This window comes from Culex pipiens, chromosome 3, assembly GCF_016801865.2.
Source record: "Culex pipiens pallens isolate TS chromosome 3, TS_CPP_V2, whole genome shotgun sequence".
In the NCBI taxonomy this organism is placed as follows: domain Eukaryota; kingdom Metazoa; phylum Arthropoda; class Insecta; order Diptera; family Culicidae; genus Culex; species Culex pipiens.
Window position 1 is genome coordinate 182,269,414 of NC_068939.1, and position 20,818 is coordinate 182,290,231.

The window sequence follows — 20,818 nt, forward strand, 5'->3', positions numbered from 1 at the left end:
TTTTCGTGTCGTGAAATTTTATTACTACTTCAACAAAATGGATCTTAAACTGAAGACAACATTTTATCACATTTTTCGACCATCTGTAACTTTCTTTGTTGCAAAGATCAACGATGTCATGATGTTAACAGATCTTTTGCATAATTTATGTGTGTGTAACTGACTCGCCTTATCAATACTTCGTTTGTAAACTAAACTTAATAATTAGTAATTCTGTAACATAAAATCCTCGCATTCAAACTGGGCAGTTTCCGTGGGTTCACATTGTTGGGAGATAACTTATCCACTGAAGGACTGAGCACCGGCGTTAGCAGCAGAACCGCTGAAGCCTCCGAAGCCTGGGAATCCACCGGCACCACCGGAGAAGCTCTGGGCACCTGCACTAGCAGCACTTCCGCTGAATCCTCCGAATCCTGGGAATCCACCACCCTGGGAGAAGGACTGCGAGGCAGCGTTGGCCGAACTTCCGGAGAAACCACCACCGAAGCCACCGGCGTTAAAGCTCTGGGCACCGGCGTTGGCAGCACTGCCGCTGAACTGAGCCGAACGGGCCACGCGGGCGACTGGGGCAGCTTCCACCGGGACCAGATACACAACTGCAAATTAAGTTTTAAATAATGATCATTTGTTCAACACACTGTGCACTTGAGCCGGCAACACTGTTTCACTAAAGTCCGGAGTCCACTCACTTTGGTAAGGGGCACAGTTGGCCGCGACCAGGACGGTGGCCAAAACAGCAGCTGCCAGGTAGAATTTCATCTTGAAGTTGATTTGTTTGCGTTTATAGTGTACACGAAACGGCACGAGGCTTTTGCTGTTATCAATTTCGCGTTGACAGTGATACTGGAGCATCTTGAGCTGGACTTCTCTTATATATCCGGGGGTGAAAATGTCCGGTCGGCCAATCTTTGGCACGATCTCGTCGCCGGTCAGAAGACAATACCAGTTTTCCCGCGTGTGCCCCGCCGCACACATTCGCACGTGTGTGTGAAACTTGTCTCCATTAAATGAGGGGTTTTTTTGGAAACGTGATAATAAAAACTGTCCCCTTCTTTTCCACACCACTCGGTTCGGTCTGATCTGGGTGCGTAATCGGTTAAGACAGACCGTTGGCCTGATGTGCGAAAAAATGGGCGCCCCGTCCGCAGCTTTGGTACCTAAAAATTTGGCATGCATGAGCTCCAAACTCCTTTTAGATATGTTTGGCCAATGGGGTTTTTATGACCAAGTTTGAGCAGTGTTTCAATATTTACATGAATTATTGACACTATTAAGTGGCCTGCTGTTGTCTTTGTTTTTTTTCCTAAATTTAATTGTTTTCATCTTTTTGAACCAACTCTTATATGAGCTTAAACTGGCGATGATCACTTTCTAAAGTTCAAATATAGTATAATTGGGATGTTGTGTAACTAAAGCTTTTAATAGTTGCCCAATTGACACCTGCCTTGGTGTTAACTGTTTCACAGATAAAATTGACACTTAAAATTCATTGGTTTCTACCATTTATGTAAAGTCTTGTACCCAAACCAGAATATACAATCAATTAGTAGCTCATGTTGAATATTATGGTATCGAGACTAAAATGATGTGTGCAAATGTTTTGCGAAACGTTTTGCACCCTATTTGTAGAACAAAGCGATTTTTTAACATTTTGGTCTAGTAATCCGATCATAATGTTTCCCTTTTTAACATAAGTGGCGCAACTACTGTCTGTAGGGAATGAAGTCAAAAAGTTAAACATTATGATAACTAGACGAATAGAATCCAAACCCGCCAACAGTTCGTTTTTACCATTTTTTCTCCAAAAGTCGTCAAATAGAATAACTCCTAAATTTTCTGATAGTTTAACTTTGTAAATCTTTGAAACATTTCGTTTTGCCTTTCTTACAAAAGACGAGTTTAAGGTTTGCTTTTGGAAAAAAACACTTTTTTCAGAAATCTTAAAAAATTCGTGCGCGGCGAGGCGTCGTCCCAGAAAAAAATCCTATTACTAAATTGAAGGTTTAAATGCGCTCTTTCGATTGAATTTTTTTTGATTTTTTGATTTGATGGGATAACCAACAGGGCCACAAGGATGACCTATGTAGCGGTTGCCTAGAATTACAGTGGCTCAGACTTAAAGGGAGCATCTTCAAATTACTGCCGTATGAAGGGCCAAAAGGGGGTGGTTGGACGCGAACAAGCAAAATCACTCACGGTGTCCTCAGGGGAAGAGAATCTCCTTCCGACAGTAACCTCCAATAACTCCGAAAAAAGTCTGACAAAGCTGAAAAACAGGGCTCGCACCCTGTTGGGGGCCTAAAAGGGCGCGGCAGACAGCTGGAAACTGACAGAGGTTAATAGATGTAGTAATTGGACAATCCTTAAGAATTGTTCAATTAATAAACTATTTTCCCCTTGCGACGTAGTTCTGGTCTTCCACTATCCACGTCCAGTTTCCGCCATTACAGCATACCGTCCACTGCCCTGATGCTCCCTCCCCAATCCCCGGCTTTGATTCTAACTACTAATGAAAAGGAAAATCATAGATGAGAAAAGGTCAATGCGGATGGAGAGCAAATCGAGCTCAGTATCCCCTCACAAAGACTGGTAGTAAGTGTGAAAAAGCGGTGAAAATAGAAAGAAAGACAAGAAGAAAAAAGGAAAAGATAGTGTGTCAATGCGGATGGATCGATGATCCCCTCACAAGGACATAAAAGAAACAGAAGTTAGGGAGAGAAAAAGAAGAACAGAAAATCAGTAAAAAGAAATAGTAAATGCGAATGGAGAGCAAATTGCAATCTCCACTCACAAAGATATAGAAAAATATTCAACAATTCATTTGAAATGATAGAAATATTGTCTTAAATGGAATGAGTGTATGTCAGTGTAAATAAAAGAATATTCTGATATTCAAAATGGAAAGATCTCACCAAATCAGGAATCTTTGACTTCAGCCCATTTTATCGTCTCGTGTCACATGTCGTCACATTTTGCCAGAATCTTCAAATGTTCAAGGTTGAAATATCCCATTCCATCTGCAGTTCCTGCAGCTCATCTGGTACGTACTGCACGATCGACTGCATGCATCACCGGTTAGATGGTCATCACTCGGCAATTGCTTCTGCTGCTAGGATTTGTGGCGCTTATGCAAATGGGAAGCAGTTCTTGAAAGCGAACTGCTGAAACCATTCCTCAAACAAATGCAGCTGTTCACTGAATTGGGTCCTAAAATGAAGCTTAGATTGCTGATATTATTGTTTACAGCAATAAAGCTTATTTTTCTGAGTACAATGGCCCTTTGTACGACCACAAAGAGTATAAAATGGATTTTTAAATCAATTTTGAAAAATTAACCTCGCGGTCCTTCTTGACAGAAAAGTTCCTACTTGACAGCTCGTTCCAAGGGGACCATAGTTGATCCATCGGAAAAATGTTGTCTAGTCAAAAAATTTTTTTGCATTAAAATGAAAAAAAGTGATCAGAAATTGTTTTTAATCGTGTTTTTTATCGTTGTACATAAAAATTGACATAGGGCTTTAGTACCCAATTCGGGTTGCACCTGGCTAGAACCACAAAATGTCTTCGCCGATGGTCACTGTTTTTAGTTGTCTCTTCCTTCCCGCTAACGTCAAACCGTGAAGGTTTTTGTTTCAATTTCACCGAAACTACCAGTAATTCTCTTCTGCCACTACCGGTATCGATGGCCAACGGATCAGGGGAAGAAATTCCCGTAAATTCACTTATAATATCACAATGTCGAAAAAAAAATTAAATTGAAGGGAAAAAAATGACGCAGCAAAAATTTTCCACGCCCGCGCGCACCGATTACTACGATCCTCGCGCTCTTTCGATTGAATTTTGGCCCGAAACCCGAAACTCAAAGTCTGATTTTTGAGAGCTCTTTTTCTGAAATACTTCAGCGATGTCTGTATCCACTCTTAAAAATTTGTGTCTTCCATTATTTGAAAACCGCTCGTAAAACCCACAATTTTTATATTTCAGATTTGTAGCCATGGGGTCGGAGACGAACATTTTATTTTTCGATTCACAATTTTCGACCAATAAATGTAGTCAAAGCCATTTTTAGATGTATTTTTTGGACTTTTTTTACTGATAACACTATCAAATTACAAGAATTCAGTTTCAAATAAAAACCATTCAAAAACATGCGCCATAAACTGCTTGGGCCCCAAATTTGAAGCTTTTCCAAAATGTATTTCCAGAGTTATAGCCATATCGACGCCAACATTTCAAAAAGCATCATGTACAAACTATGCGTTTTGAGAAAAACGCATTTGAATGTTGAGCATCCATTTTCAATTCCCATTTTAATATAAAAGCAAAATAAGATGTTCTAATGATAACAAACGATGAAAAACGTTGCTTTTATTGATACTTGATCACCCAAATTCAATAAAACATTATTTCCGTAATTTTATTTGAGAAAAACAAACATAACTTCTCTTGAAATCACTAACGTCGATATCACCCTGCTGTCACTGAGGGGGGCGCTTTGTTATGATTCGTTTTTCTTCGCCGAATGTACATGGCGCTTTTTTCATGTTGCTTTTTTTTCGTCACGAGGTTTATGTAGCCTTTTGTTTGACAGGTTGACAGGGCTATATAAATAGGGACTGCTGATGGCAGAGATTTTGTTTATGTTACTTTATTTAAAATCATGATTAAACAGACTTTACTGAAGTAACTTTTGCTCATTTTTGGTGAAGAGGTAGCTTATTAGAAGTACTTTCAGAATATACAATAACCCAGAAAGTGTTAAAATGTACATGATGCCTTTTGAAATGTTACCGTCGATATTAGTGTTTTTCGTCTTATTTTTACTCTATTTTTTCCTATTAAATTGTTGGTTTTATACAGAATCATATACTGAACATCAAATTCGAAGTCCCGAAGTCGAAGTCGAAGCACAAACGCCAGCTTACGCTGCGCGTGAAAGTGTTCTTTTTGGCTTCTCATAATAGATCGACAAAGTGCAATAGCGATACATATTTTTTTAAGTTAATCATAGACTAACATTAAAGCCTGAGTACCCTTCATATTTTCTAATAATGTCAATCCAATATGTTTTTCTTAATTAAATTTTAATACCTTGCGACCCATAATGTACCTCTGAATTTAAACAAAATGGTATTCGAGGTTTAGCCTAAAAATATTCCAAGCTTTTGGTCAAATTCTCACGGGGTGGTATCATTTTGTTTCCTAAAATTTAATTGCACTAATATATTTGTCGGAGTTTCATCATTTTGTAAGAAAGGCTCTATTTCACCTCTGGTGATATTAAATCGGGTTTTTAGCCAACTTTGATTGTGTTGTGACTTACATCCTCTATATTTTTAAGTGAAATTTATTAAATATTTATGCGGTATTTTTTATGATCGATAATGCCTGGACTTGTTTTAACGCAATTTGTTTAACTTTGCTTTTGTTATAATTCTGAAAATTGTCCGGAAAAATAAGAAAACTATAAAACAGACTAGAAACAATAATGAAAGAATAGATCTAATGCTATCAGAATAAAACAAACCAGATAAATGCATGACCGAAATTTTGAAAAAGGTTCTTCCAATTAAAAAAAAGCTGTGGTGTTTTAATTATTAATTTAATTTCAAAATAACATGAATACCGCCATCATCTTGAAAAATCTAGATTTTTCTGGAATTGAATAAAAAACAACATTGATGAGCATCAACAATCAATTTTTAGCATTACTATACCTGCCCGGCAAGAAAGCAGAAGACAAACATATATTGAATAAACAAAAACCGGTCCATGTTGACGCTAAGCCGCGGGATTCACCGTACCATATGTATGTGGGATTTTGTATATTTACATACATTTTGAACCGGTCGGCAAACGACACCAGCATTCGGACATCTTCTTATTCTGACTTGAGGAGTTTATATTTTTAATGACTGCATTATGATCTTTTGGGTGATTTTTCTTTCTAGGTTGTGAATTGCGGTAAAAAATCCCGCTTCTCTACCTTTTGTGAAATAAGTTGTGCCTAAATTATCACTTCAATACGAAAATACGCCAGTCAGTTGTGTAAATCGTCGAAGGTCTCTGACTCCAGCGTTGGGACAACCCCGCGGAAGTTACCTTGTTAGCGATGGTTGGCTGTTTACATTGCTCATTAATAAACAAATATCTAGAGCCCACTATGCAAAGGAAGTAGTAATCGATGCTTCAGATGAGGGTTTTCCCAAAAAAAAGGTTGATCTGTTTTTGTAAGTTGTTTGCCGTATAAAGTAAGAAACCACACCGATGATCCCATTAGTAAGTTGTCCAAACGGAAGACGGGTTTTTGGGGAGAGAACCGGTTTGCACCTTTTGTAGGTATGTGCGAGCAGTTCTTCGAGCGTGAAAGATGAACAAACTGCGAAAAATAATAAACAGACAGCAGCGGATCTGCAGAGGAGTGAGGTGGCCACTTAGGGCAGGGCAACAGATTCCGGACAGAACGTTTATCGCCTCGATGTCAGGGACGTTATTTACTAGTCAGAATGGCCGATAGAAGAGGGAACGGTAAACAAACTGCGGTTTGTTTTGCGATTTGAATATTTTTTGGGGTCAGTGTTAGAAGGTTATCGCTTGAAAAATAACATTGTTGATGCTTTATTGTTTTTTGATAAAAATAATTGTGGTGTTTATGGTTTAAAAATATAATTACAAGTTTACTGAATTCTTTTTTGAAGCGAATTATTAGCAAGGCCTTCTTCACATTTATTTTGAGAGTTTTTTAAGCACACAGAAAAAAGTTGAAAGGTTTGTTGACACAAAATCTGTCATCATTCCCTGAAGAATATTACCATATTTTTTTCTGTGATGTCTGATAAAATTTTGAATCAATTTAATTTCCATTGTAAACGCCGGATAGTCAAATTTCTTATAATTGGACTCAATCAGACTTTTTTCTGTTGTTCCACACTTCGATTCTGCGCAAAGATTGTAGATAAAATGATTTGTTTGTTTTGTAGTTTTGATAATTTGCTTGAAATATATATTTTTTTAACTCAATTATGGTATTTTCAAACGCAAAATTAAAAAAAATCAGATCAACCCTTGGTTTCAACTCGTTAAATTCTAATAATACACTGATTGACAAACATCTTGTAAAAAAACAATTTCAGGCAATCATTCTGACCGGTACAACACAATGGTTTGTGTATTTTTGCTCAAGATGTGGACTTTTCCTACTTTAATGGCATTTAGTTTCATTTACCGTCGAAATTTCTTAATAACAAAAACAATTTAAATAACATCGAAAATCTTTCAACGTGGATTTGTTCTTAAATAGTTTACTAACATTTTCCCAAAATATGGTGGATTTTGATGAACATTAGCTTAAATGCCAATAGTTTGAAAATTGACCCAATCTCACCCCTTAGAGGGGATGACATTGGGGCAAATGAAACTAAAATGATGCTCAAATAGGGTATTTTAACCATTAGTGGACCCCCTAGTAGAGCCGAATCCCATTTTTCACAAATTTTCAATATTTTAAGCACTTTTTCAAAACCCTTTGAATAAAATTATGGAATCTGGAGTGTTTTGAACAATTTTGAGTATTTGTTTCATCAGTTTTTTGTTTTTGAGCAGAAAAATAGCCATTTGAAAAAAAAGTTTTTTTTGCCTGTTATGGACCCCTTTTCCTATAGTGGACCCGGGTCCATAATCCGATTGTGGACCCGGGTCCACTATAGGCAAACTATTATTTTTATACCTAATTTAACCGATATTTGATGTTTTGATGCATTGTGTAGGTCTAATGATAGATATAATGAATAAAAGATGGATTTTGCTCACTTTTCATTATGAACAAATATGTTTTGTTAACAAATTTGGTTTTAAACAACAAAAAAACCTAACAGACATTTAAACACATTTATTTCCGAAAAAGATCAGAGAAAACGTTTCAAAAACCACTGTAAACATACAAATAATTTAAAAAAGTAATTTTGATGCATTTTTTTCCATATTAATTACATAAATGATTGACCGAAACTAAACAATAGATTTGTTTACAGTTGCTGATAAAACCACACATGTTTATTTAAAAAAATGTTTTGTAATTGATTTATTATTATAAAATATCATTTCAAACTGCAACTATGATGTTTCAGTTAAGTACCATTAACTAAAGTTTTGATTATAATAAATTCTTTCGGCTTCAGCATATTTGGTACTTTTAACATGAAAACAGCTATATTTATACTCATAATTGAAAAAAATATGCGTTTAGGTTGATTACAACAAGCATTTATTGTATGTTTAAGAGAAACTTTTGCTTAAATACACAGTTTTCTTTATTTTTGTAAGTTAAATTAACAGGGGTCCACTTTTGGAAAAGTTTAGATTTTCGTTGTCCTATATTGGACCCCCCTAATTTTTGCTCGAAAATGAGCAGTTTTTCGATTTATTTTAGTAAAGTTTCTTAAACTTACATTATTTCGACCTGCTGAAGTTGAATAATCAGTCAAAAAACAATTGAATAGTTAATTCAATCATTAAACATAAATGCAGTTTTGTTGTGAAAATGCTAGTGGCCATGGCTGATTTCAGATGTCGAACTCAAAACACTTATTTTGGCTGAAAGGACACGTCAATGTCAGCCAACATTGTTTTAAATTATGCTGAACATGCCAAATAAAAGATTTGTAGACAAAAACACGCTTGAAATTGTGATTTTATTGATTTTTTCATCAAAAACCCTTCAGAGGGTCCACTATAGGAAAGGGGTCCACTAATGGATAACGTACCCTACAAAACGAAACGAAACTATTGGCACTACGCCCCCCGGGGCATGGCCTTCCTCTAACGTGGGATTTCTGCTCCAGCGCCTCTGACGAGACAGGAGAAACCGGGACCGACGTTTTACTTCACCATCCGATAGAAGCTCAGTGGATAAGGCGGGAATCGAACCCGCGTCTCATAGCATCATCGGGATCGGCAGCCGAAGCCGCTACCCCTGCGCCACGAGACCCACCCCCCCCCCCCCCTCAAATACAACGATATGGTAAAAAAATGTCATCCAACAGCGTTGCTTTTTCGAGGGAATCGTATTGACACGCTACAATGTTTGAAGTGGAGATTTTCAAACATTTGGGTAGTTTTCGAGCAATTCTAACAAAAATATAGGAAAAATGATTTTTAGAGAGGTCATTTTTGGCCAAAAACGTACCCCAACTTAAGACATCTGCCACATACATGGTACATTTTGTTTTAGGAACTTGAACTTGCCGTTTGTCAAGTCTGAAATTTCGTTCAATTGGGTAGATTAGAAGCTCTTCATTTTAAAATTAATTTTAATTCTAATTAAAACAGAGTGAAAACACATATTAAATAAATACTTTATTTTTGAAAGTATTATTTTATCAATAAGTGCATAATATTAATTTTCAACAAACATTGTTTTAGTTTTATGGAGACGCATGGTGTTTCTGATGAATTTTGAAAACATTGCTTTTTTTTGTTAGTTAGCTCTGATGAAATAAAATATAATCATTTTTTGTAGATTAGATATTTCTTTTCGCATAGCTTAAAGTACAAGGCCTTTATTTCACTGAGTTCAAACCACTTTCAATACTGATGCTTGTGAACTTGCGTGTGCACATTACCGTGACCATCGTTCGTACTGGAGACGCTGACACCCGCGCCGTGCGGACCTTGGGCACTGTAGACATTGCCGCCACCTTCGCCGAATCTGTTGGCCGTAGCAAAAGATCCTCCCCCGTAGCCACTGCCACCGAATCTGTTGGCCGTCGCAAATCCACCACCGTTGCCAGACGATGAGCTGAAACTGCTAGAACCGCCGCCATTGCCAAATCCGGAAGTTCCGAATGAGGCAAAACCGGCTCCTCCACCATTCGATCCGCCGAACCGGTTGCCGGTGGAAAACGATCCGCCATTTTGTCCATAGTGTGTTCCGGATGCTCCTTGCGGTCCGAAATGGGTCACACTGGTTCCGGATGGGCCACTGCTAACGCTAACGCCCTGGAAGCTACCTCCGCTGCTGCCTCCCTCTCCAAATCGATTACCAAGTGATCCTACATGGCCACCTGACCCGGTAGAAAAGGCTCCTGCAGAAGCTCCTGCGCTGGCTTGACCGAATCCACCACCGTATCCGCCTCCAGGAATCTGGGAGCACACATCAACAAACGGAAGCGGGGGAAGTCCGATCTGAGGGAAGGCCTGCGCAAAGTACTGGTTTTGAGCGGCCTGCGTTTGAAGCGCATTTTGTTGAAAACTGCGACACGCTTGACCCCACGCATTCACTTGATTCTGGGGGTAGTTGTTTGGCTGAAAACCCGGATGAGCTGGAAATTGAAGCGATCGTTACACCAACGTCACGCACAGGGAAATGGGTCATCAATCATTAACACTCACCCGCCACGATTCCAATCACCACCGCAATTAATCCGATCAATTTTGAGAGCCCCATGATTCTGTCACGACGACGTCGTCTACAAAACTAACTGCTCGAGTCCGAACGAAGGTATTGAGTCGCCTCGGATCATTGCGTTCCTTTATAACCAATTCTCCTCTTACATTTTTATAATTACCTAGCCATAAAAAAAAACCTGGCGATTTTTGATCGGCCAGCTCGCGCTCCCCAGCTCATTCATACGAGAGTATGAATATACACAAAAAAAGCCACGTACAGTCTTATCAAGTCTCCAAAAGGTCAGCAAAAAATTAAATCCCGCGCGCACATACAAATACGAACCGGGGGCGCAAAGAAGGGAGAGTTGGTCCAAAGAATTAAAAGTCATTCCCGTCATGTTTACCGAGAAATAAACATTTCTTATATTTCATCGTTTGATCTCAGTTTTGCCAAACCCAAGCCCCAGTCTCAGTCTTTTTAACGGTGCCATCGGCCGACTCATCGGTGCTTATCCTAACGCCAAATCCGTCACCTTGTTGGTGAAATTCGGTTTTATGACCCCCATGGCCGCCAGCAGAATCATGGCCGTGACCTCCGCCGCCTGCACTTGTCGATTGTGCTCCAGCCTGAGCTCCGCTGCTCGATCCAGTGCCGTGACCAGATTCACCTAAATGACCTTGCTGACCCGAGCCGGATTGGGCACCGGCACTCGAACCCGACCCGACGTTTGCACCACCATGGCCACCACCAGTCGAAAAAGACTGCGAACCGGCCGACGATCCCGAAGCACCCTGGTGACCACCGCCCGACGAGAACGTCTGCGAACCGGCTTGAGAGCCCGAGCTTGAACCGCCGTGTCCGGTTTGGGAAAATGATCCCGACGAAGCACTGCTTCCCGATCCACTGAATCCACCCGGAAACTGTCCCCCAGGGAACTGAGGAAACTGGCCAAACGGTCCGAACCCTGCTTGGGGATTAAACTGTGGCATGAATCCAAACTGCTGTCCTCCATGTGGCATTTGACCAAATTGTGGGAAGTTGGAGAAGCCAAATCCGAACGATTGCGCGCCAGCCGATGCTCCACTTCCGGTGTTACCTCCTAGGCCGCCATGTCCACCCGCACTGGTCGATTGAGCACTAGCCGAGGCACCACTGCCACTTCCTCCCGTATTCCTCACATGGCGACTCAGCGGAACTGCGAAATCATTGTTCAGTTAGATCATTTAATTGCTCGCAAGGACGACGGTTTGAAATATATATCTACCGGCTTTGCAGCTCGCACCGACGACAAAAATTACCAAACACACGACCAGACACTTCATGCTTCCTCTAACGAGCGTTACCTACTAATGGAAGATGTCGTCCGGCTCATCAACAAGAAATGTTTTACTACGCCTATAGAACGACCTCTTGATTACCGTGAACGTATTTATATACTTAGTCGTAGCAAAGATTACAGTACCGGTCCATCGTAGGGGATTTAACATTCGGTTCGGAAAGCCCGACGATTTATCAGCTCAAAAACCGACCAGTACTGGTTCGTCCACGCGATGTATTTTTTGCGTAGTCAAAGCGGCTAAAGAACTGCAGTTCAAGAGCAAGCCAAAAGATAAAACCTGAAAGTCATGCCGGTTGAATTGAACTGGACCACAATCTTCGTTGGGATGATGCGGGGGAAACCCAAAGATGAATCAGTGCGTAATTTGTTGAATGATCAAAACATTTTATTTTTGTTTCAATGGTTCATAAGAACTCCGGTGCATACCGGCCTACATAGTGTATTTGAAGAACTTGTGGTGTCACCGCTTTTGTCCACCAAGTGTCTAGTTTAGCCGGTAAATCCATTTCTTGTCGTTATAATTACCGGTTAAACTGGTTCAAATTGGCTTTATTGCTATGGATAGAGTATTGACATAGGTCGTTCGAAGATGAGATAGATTGTTCTGCATGTATTTTATTTATTTATTGAAATTTGTAGAACCAAACATATGTGGGTAATTCTCCGCCAACTCACACAGCAGTTGCCCCGACCCCTCTTCGATTTGCGTGAAACTTTGTCCTAAGGGGTAACTTTTGTCCCTGATCACGAATCCGAGGTCCGTTTTTTGATATCTCGTGACGGAGGGGCGGTACGACCCCTTCCATTTTTGAACATGCGAAAAAAGAGGTGTTTTTCAATAATTTGCAGCCTGAAACGGTGATGAGATAGAAATTTGGTGTCAAAGGGACTTTTATGTAAAATTAGACGCCCGATTTGATGGCGTACTCAGAATTCCGAATAAACGTATTTTTCATCGAAAAAACACTAAAAAAGTTTTAAAAATTCTCCCATTTTCCGTTACTCGACTGTAAAAAATTTTGGAACATGTCATTTTATGGGAAATTTAATGTACTTTTCGAATCTACATTGTCCCAGAAGGGTCATTTTTTCATTTAGAACAAAATTTTTCATTTTAAAATTTCGTGTTTTTTCTAACTTTGCAGGGTTATTTTTTAGAGTGTAACAATGTTCTACAAAGTTGTAGAGCAGACAATTACAAAAATTTTGATATATAGACATAAGGGGTTTGCTTGTAAACATCACGAGTTATCGCGATTTTACGAAAAAAAGTTTTGAAAAAGTTACTTTTTGCGTTTCTCTTTGTTTTGTCGTCCGTGTCTGTCGCGGGTGACCATGAATGGCCATGATCGCTGACGACCAACATTTTCAAAACTTTTTTTTCGTAAAATCGCGATAACTCGTGATGTTTATAAGCAAACCCCTTATGTCTATATATCAAAATTTTTGTAATTGTCTGCTCTACAGCTTTGTAGAACATTGTTACACTCTAAAAAATAACCCTGCAAAGTTAGAAAAAACACGAAATTTTAAAATGAAAAATTTTGTTCTAAATGAAAAAATGACCCTTCTGGGACAATGTAGATTCGAAAAGTACATTAAATTTCCCATAAAATGACATGTTCCAAAATTTTTTACAGTCGAGTAACGGAAAATGGGAGAATTTTTAAAACTTTTTTAGTGTTTTTTTCGATGAAAAATACGTTTATTCGGAATTCTGAGTACGCCATCAAATCGGGCGTCTAATTTTACATAAAAGTCCCTTTGACACCAAATTTCTATCTCATCACCGTTTCAGGCTGCAAATTATTGAAAAACACCTCTTTTTTCGCATGTTCAAAAATGGAAGGGGTCGTACCGCCCCTCCGTCACGAGATATCAAAAAACGGACCTCGGATTCGTGATCAGGGACAAAAGTTACCCCTTAGGACAAAGTTTCACGCAAATCGAAGAGGGGTCGGGGCAACTTTTCCCGATTTCGTGTGAGTTGGTAGAGAATTACCCATGTCTAACATAGTTTAACCTTCAAACTTTAGAAAATAATTGGTCGAGGAATCGCCGGGTTGCCTTCACTGTGGGATGCCTTTATGTTTGGCTTTTTTTCTCCTCCGTATGTCACAAAATATACCTCAGGCTGTGCGAAGGTGTAAGTTGCACCGACTAAAATAAACAGATTTTGTTTTCGCAAACTAAAGAAAATACTACAAAATAATACTTACTTGAATCGAAGTTTCGTTGAACATTGCAGTTCACACCCAGAAGTAGTAAAATTATACAAAGCAGATACTTTAACATTTTGATCCTGTCCGCTTATGGTTTCAGAAAGAACTAGAATCGTCTTCGCCATAAAAATTGATTTTAAAGTCTTGGTTGCATACGAATGGGAATCTTGAACCGGTTCAGAAAATTTTATATACTTGCATACTTAAAACAGTATATAAGCTTAACTAATACCTACTTAAAACGCAAATTGTATTTTTAATATTATGTCTAATTTATTCTAAAGATTACTGGAACACAACGAAACTTGATTGGTAAACCATCATGCGTCTCCATTGCGTCTCCGTTGCAAACAAGTTGGAGACTTCAATGATGGGCAATTGAGGAACTTGTCACAAGAAACGAACCAGTATGAAGTGGTGGATTAAAAATGCATAATTAATTTACACAGTTTTGTCAAATTATTTAACGGTTAATCTATAATACTGTAAAATGGGCGAATTACGATTCATAGGGCGAATTGGGACGCCTACTTTAGTCATGTTATTGTGGAATAATTTGATATTTTTGAAGGATTTTGGTAAGGACAGAATTATAAAATGGAGTAATTAAGAACTCTTAAAAATGCTTTCCCTGTTCAGACTTTAGTCTCGATTCGCCCCCTGATTTTTAAAGGTTTTTCTTTTAAGCAAGGGAGACAAAAGTTTGAAATAAAATTGGAATTCGCCGATTCAATTGCAAACGTCAACAACTTAATCAACGTCCGGCTGAAAAGCTCTACTATATCTGAGAGCTCTTTATCTGAATCCGCAAACCTAATGAATAAATAAATGAATAAACATACAGTTGCCGACCGAGCTTCTTCAACGCGACCACTGTATTTATTAAAAGGTGCGATATGTTGCGTTTGCCGTTGTGTTAGTGACTGCATGTTAAGCTTTCAAAATTGGTTGGATATACGAATTAAGGTTTAAAAATATAAGATGGATTCTAAAATTTTAAAAATATTTTATTTGAGGGAAACAGAAAACATAAATGTTGTGCCTGTTTCAAAAGTTTAAAATTTTATTCAACACAATTTAAAAATCCAGCAAAGTTTGATTGGAGAAGAACAGAACATGCAAAATTCATTTTCTCAAAAAAATGAATAAATAAAGAGGCAGTGTCTCGTAGCCAGTTTCCCGTTAAGGTCGCTGCAAATATTTTTAAAAGTTTGTTGGCTCAAAAAATTAAGGGGCAAAAAAATGTCTAAAAAAAACTTCAAAATTCCTATAGAATAAGACGTGCAATCAACTGAAAACGATTTGAAATGCAGTTTACTGCGTTGAAAATCGCTTAGAGCATGAATGAAACAGCAAAAAATTTTTTTTTTGCAATTCCGTCGTGAAACTACTTACTTTTCCTGTCATTCTTGAACGACGAAACAGCCTACTTTTCTGTACCAAAAATAACAGAATCGAATAGAAATTCTGAAATGTTATACTTTTCAGCACTTGTTAGGAAAAGTTATACGTTTTTACGTTAGTTATTTAAACGATAAATATACGACTCGTGCTGAAAAAATCCTCTTTTTGAAACTTGTTGCATAAACTACTATTTGAACATTTGTGAAATTTCGACCTGCAGTTTTTTTTCGCATTTTTTTGCATCGTAAATGATTTTAAAGTTATTAATAATTTTATAAAATAAAAGATAAAACATGTTTTGGCCTTGCAACGATTTCGAAAATATGAAAGGCAAGTTTTAAATCCAGAGTCTGAATAATCTGTGCAGAAAAATAAGAAAATACAAAAACTTAAATAGTTAACCACAGTTTAAACATTTGAATGAAAAAGTGTTTCAAAATGCATTTAACACATGTTCAGATGTTTTTCAATCATTAGTTTTCAAAAATTTAAAGGTTTTACAATAACAAAAATTGATGCGAAAATAAAACCGTTTTGCAGTAGTAGGTACATCGAAGATTTTCTAAAATCAAAATATTTTTGAATAAACCCAAACATGCTAAAAATTATTCTAAACGCAGAGGAATTATTTTAAATTGATTTCAGCTAATTGCACTTCAATTTCCATTGAAATTTTGAAGTTAAAAAAAAAATTGTTTGCACCTGTTTTTTTCGGCAAATTTTGAGAAAGGAGTTCGTTCGTGGCCGTCATCGGGAGAAGTTCGTTCTGCTTGGCGTCCGTGTTTTTTTTTGTTAAATTTTTCGCGTTTTTTCGTGACAAGACTTTCCAGCATGCTTTCATCGGACTGGCTGCGTTCGTGTTAGATTAGATTAGGTTAGGGGGGAATCATCTTTTTTTCATACAAAACATGCATGCAAGTTGCTACGCATAAAATAAGACATTTGCTAATTGGCTGTATCTTGTATCAAAATTTAAAATTTCTATGAGATTCGGCTATTTTTTATAAATATATTTCCGTTTTTTTTTTTGTAATTGAGCAAGGCATTTCATTGCTACAAATCAAATTAATCACTCTTCTTAAAAATCAGCTTTTTGGTTTCTAAAATGCGTTTTCAACCAAATTTTGCAATCCATATCAAGTAATAATTAACATTATAGACAGAGAGGAAGCAAAAAACTTAGTGACACAGAAAACAAAGCCATTCTAACATTTTTAAAATTTCTAGCGCATCAAAACGGCCTACTTTGTGGCACTTTTAATCAAATACATCATGTAATTGAAGTTTAAGGTGGCCGGTATCAGGACATTCACGTCCATGGAACTAACTGAATCTTAAATTTTTGCTTTTTGGGTGTTTTTGAATACACTTGACTCAAGACGGTTTCAAAACAACCAAAAAGCAAAAATTTAAAAATTATGTTTATTAGAATTATTAGGGTTGAAAACGCGAATGAATCTTTTTAACGTTAGTTTTACTGAAAAAAAAAACGTTTTCAATATTTTTTTTTTCGAAATAGTATTAGTAAGTTAGAACTCGATTTTTTTCTCCACTCGCCATATTCATCCAACTAGGTGAGCTTCATTTCGCAACTTGTTCGATTTTTGCTGCATTTCCTCAAACTTTTCCAACGCCCGGTCTTCCGGCATGGCGCGCTCTCCGCCGTCGTCTCATTCTCGGTACCGACCGGCTACTCCTGCCAATGTATTCGTGTGCATGAGTTCATGCTGTCTGTACTCACTCGGACTCGCTATACGCTGCCTCAGTCACATTATTTTATTTCACAACATTGGTGACTACCGCGAGGATCGTGCGCGCTTATCATCGGAGAGCTCTTGCGGCGCTGCTGGAGCAGGTTTTCGGCGAGAGCTGTCTGTGACGTTTTCAGGGTTTGGTGTATTGTTTCTGTCGAATCACCTCGATAAACATCGGTTTCGAGGAGCCACGGCCTGCTAGACTGGTGCTGCTGCTGCTGCTGACAGCTGCTGGATAGTCGAATAACGTCGTTGACTGCACTGAAGAAGGTACGGATAGATTAGATTCGGGGTGTAATCAGTGACATCATCCGGCGGACTTCGTGACGATGCAAAATTGGTTCTTTTTTCAGATATCGGAGCGATACCGGCCCGGTGGTGACGTAAGCGTGGGAATAATCTGGAACTGAAGGGAGTAAAGGCGGGCTCTAGATAAAAGTAGGTGCTTGGACGAGCGCACCAGTCAGACAGTATCGAGCAGCAGCTGGCGCTGAACGCAGGGTGTCCGAGGTGAGTTGCATTCCACGGCGTATCGGCGTTCAACTGGCTTCGGGAGTACCACGCGGCACAAAAGGACGCTTTTCGGTAATTGTGAGGAAACGGGAATTTTCACAACTTAACCTTGGCATCCATGAATGGTGGTGAGGCCTTGGTGGGGGGTGGTGGCCGCGGAATACATTCATGATGTGCAATGCATGGTGCCACTCCATGGCGCTGATTGTGGAACGCACACCAGCTCAAAGGCTTACGATAATATCGCAACTCACACAGGCAGCCACGTGGGGCCGGGAATCGATGGTAGTGGTGGTGACCGTATAGTAAACAAAAAAGCATGTCCTTGACTGGGACCATCTGATTTCTATGGTGTCTCGAGTGGTCCAAACAAACCTGGAACGTTAGGTGCGGTGCAAAAGTTAACAGTCATCATTAGATAGACAATAAATTCTAGGAGCTGAGCGACACTTATGAACACGAACTTTCTCGTCTCGATGGTCATTACGTAACGGCGCGCGAGTTGGAGAGATTGTGTGGTCGCCGCGCGGTAATCTGAGAACTGTTCGCGCGTGTTTTGTACACATTTTGTCAAGGCTGAGCAATTTATTCGCCGTAATTGTCGTTCCAAAGTGATTCGAGTTCATTGATGTGCCTAAACAAAAAGATAGTCATTGATTGTGATAAAAGTCATTTGCTTAGCGGTGAAACTCATAATTAATTCTTTAAACAAAGCTTTTATCAGCGGTACGCTGAACAGTTTTATCAGTCACGAGAATCAACCGTTTAAGTTATTCTAGTCATTACACAGTGGCAGCGGCATTCTTCGCGGTAGATACTGTGTTCAAGATATACCTATATCAGATACGACTGAGTGTGAACAAATAAACTATCGTCTCACGTTGAAAGTCCGTTTCAGTCCAGTGTTCTTCAACTAGTCGTGTTCGGTTTATTTACCCCCTTACGTGAAGCGCCGTGTGTGGTAGATCCTTGAGTGCCACTTGAACCGTGACGACTAGACCCCGCTATAGACTGCAAAAGTTTCGCTTCGGTCATTCGAAAAAGTATCAGTTTTGTGATAACACGCATTTTTTTGTTGCTGTTCCAGTTCCCACAACCGTGCGCACATTCCTCACAGTCGTATAAATATATTGAACGCTAGAAGCAAGGAGAAGAGATGGGTTTGCTGTCGGAGGGAAGCCCGTTGAGCTGGGAGGAGACGAAAGCGCTGGCCCAGCATGTTCGCGAGCACGGCATCGAGCAGTTCATAAACATGTACGCGCGGCTTCGGGACCGCCAGGGCGACATGCTGAAGTGGGGCGACGAGGTCGAGTACATAATCGTGAGGTTTGATGACGAGCAGAAGGCGGCCCAGGTATCGCTGCGGGCCCGCGAAATGCTGGCCGTGCTGAACGAGAAGGAGGCGGCCGATCCGCAAGGTACGTCAAGGTGGGTTGGTTGCGTTTGAACTGACTGCTAATAATTCTCCTTGTAGGTGTCAAGTCCCTGTGGCGTCCGGAGTACGGCGCGTACATGATCGAGGGAACCCCGGGCAAACCCTACGGAGGTCTGTTGGCTCACTTTAACGTAGTGGAAGCGAATATGCGCTACCGTAGGCTGGAAGTGGCAGAGATGTTGTCTCCTGGAGAGCACGTCATGTCTATTACCAATTTTCCCCGCTTGGGTTGTCCCAACTTTACGTTTCCTCCGGCGAAGCCAACGCCCGAGGACGAAACGTGCGCGGCTCGGTCCCTGTACTTTCCAGATGAAGCCATCTTTCCGGGTCATCCCCGCTTCAAGACGCTTACGCGGAACATTCGTCAGCGCAGAGGTGAAAAGGTATCGATCGATTTGCCCATATTCAAGGACAAGAATACGGTGATTCCGGTGGAGGGTAGCCTCCCGGAAAAGCCGGACCACGTGCACATGGACGCCATGGGCTTTGGAATGGGTTGCTGCTGCCTGCAGTTGACCTTCCAGGCTTGTAACATTACGGAGGCACGCACGCTGTACGATCAGCTCACTCCGATGTGCCCGATCATGCTGGCGTTGACGGCCGCCAGCCCTGCCTACCGGGGATATCTTACCGACGTGGACTGTCGCTGGAACGTCATCTCGGCCTCGGTTGACTGCCGAACTCGCGAGGAAAAGGGAGAAATTCCACTCAAGAACGATCGATTCCGCATCAACAAATCCCGGTACGACTCCATCGATTCGTATCTATCCCCAGCCGGAGAAAAGTACAACGACGTGCCTTTGGTTATGGATGAAGCCCTGTACAAACGACTCCGCGAAGGAGACATCGATCACCTGCTGGCGCAGCACATTGCCCACCTCTTCATCCGAGATTCAGTTTCGCTGTTCAGCGAGAAGGTCCACCAGAATGACAAAGAAGACACCGATCACTTTGAAAACATTCAATCTACCAACTGGCAAACGATGCGATTCAAGCCGCCACCGCCAAACTCACCGATCGGCTGGCGTGTCGAGTTCCGACCGTGCGAGGCTCAGTTGACCGACTTTGAAAACGCTGCCATCGTTTGCTTCGTCGTTCTGTTGACCCGCGTCATCCTGTCCTACCAGCTGGACTTCCTCATCCCGATCAGCAAAGTGGACGAAAATATGCAAACCTCCCAAAAGCGTGGAGCCGTGCTGACGGAGAAATTCTGGTTCAAGAAGAACATCAACGGCGCCAAGGAGAACAATCACAGCAACGAATCCAACGGACTGGACGCCGAGTACGAACTAATGACCATCGACCAGATCATCAACGGCAAGGGTTGCTTCCCGGGGCTAGTCCCTCTGATCAACAGCTACCTCGGCTCGATGGACGTGGACGCCGACACGCACTGCACCATCCAGCAGTATCTAAAACTGATCCAGAAGCGCGCCTCCGGAGAGCTACTCACCACGGCTTCGTGGATTCGAAAGGAAATCACCGAACACGAAGAGTACAAGTAAGCATCGACATCGTACAACCCTCCCAATCAATCGCAAACCTAATCACCATTTTCAAAAACAGGCACGACTCGGTGGTGAGCGAGCGCATCTGCTACGACCTGCTCAAGAAGGGCAAGGACATCCAGGACGGCATCCGGCCCTGTCCGGAGCTGCTCGGCGCGAACGTGGGCTCCAAGACCGCCGACAACATTCCGCCGGCGATCGAGAAGCACCTGACCAAGCACTGCTGAAGGAACCGCGCTCGTTCCAGTTCAAATTG

The 20,818-nt window shown here is 40.5% G+C and overlaps 4 protein-coding genes across 4 annotated transcripts; 1 reads left to right on the forward strand and 3 right to left on the reverse strand.

Annotated features, from left to right (window-relative positions):
- LOC120416185 (glycine, alanine and asparagine-rich protein-like) lies at window positions 1–849 on the reverse strand. The gene is made up of 2 exons (XM_039577868.2): window positions 690–849; window positions 1–596 (listed from the first exon to the last, which is right to left on the reverse strand). Exons 1-2 carry the CDS (start codon window positions 757–759, stop codon window positions 280–282), a joined length of 387 nt encoding a protein of 128 aa, XP_039433802.2. The 5' UTR covers window positions 760–849; the 3' UTR covers window positions 1–279.
- Window positions 850–9,333: 8,484 nt separating this feature from the next.
- On the reverse strand, window positions 9,334–10,628 carry LOC120416152 (keratin, type I cytoskeletal 9-like). Its single transcript, XM_039577830.2, is given in 3 exon segments — window positions 9,334–10,319; window positions 10,390–10,510; window positions 10,584–10,628. Coding segments are annotated over 3 exon segments (903 nt in total). The 3' UTR covers window positions 9,334–9,582.
- Window positions 10,629–10,780: 152 nt separating this feature from the next.
- LOC120416139 (uncharacterized) lies at window positions 10,781–11,807 on the reverse strand. Its single transcript, XM_039577814.2, has 2 exons — window positions 11,652–11,807; window positions 10,781–11,582 (listed from the first exon to the last, which is right to left on the reverse strand). Exons 1-2 carry the CDS (start codon window positions 11,707–11,709, stop codon window positions 10,828–10,830), a joined length of 813 nt encoding a protein of 270 aa, XP_039433748.1. The 5' UTR covers window positions 11,710–11,807; the 3' UTR covers window positions 10,781–10,827.
- Window positions 11,808–17,106: 5,299 nt separating this feature from the next.
- Window positions 17,107–20,818, forward strand: LOC120416144 (glutamate--cysteine ligase). The gene is made up of 5 exons (XM_039577821.2): window positions 17,107–17,376; window positions 17,460–17,616; window positions 18,707–19,037; window positions 19,094–20,555; window positions 20,621–20,818. Exons 3-5 carry the CDS (start codon window positions 18,776–18,778, stop codon window positions 20,787–20,789), a joined length of 1,893 nt encoding a protein of 630 aa, XP_039433755.1. The 5' UTR covers window positions 17,107–17,376; window positions 17,460–17,616; window positions 18,707–18,775; the 3' UTR covers window positions 20,790–20,818.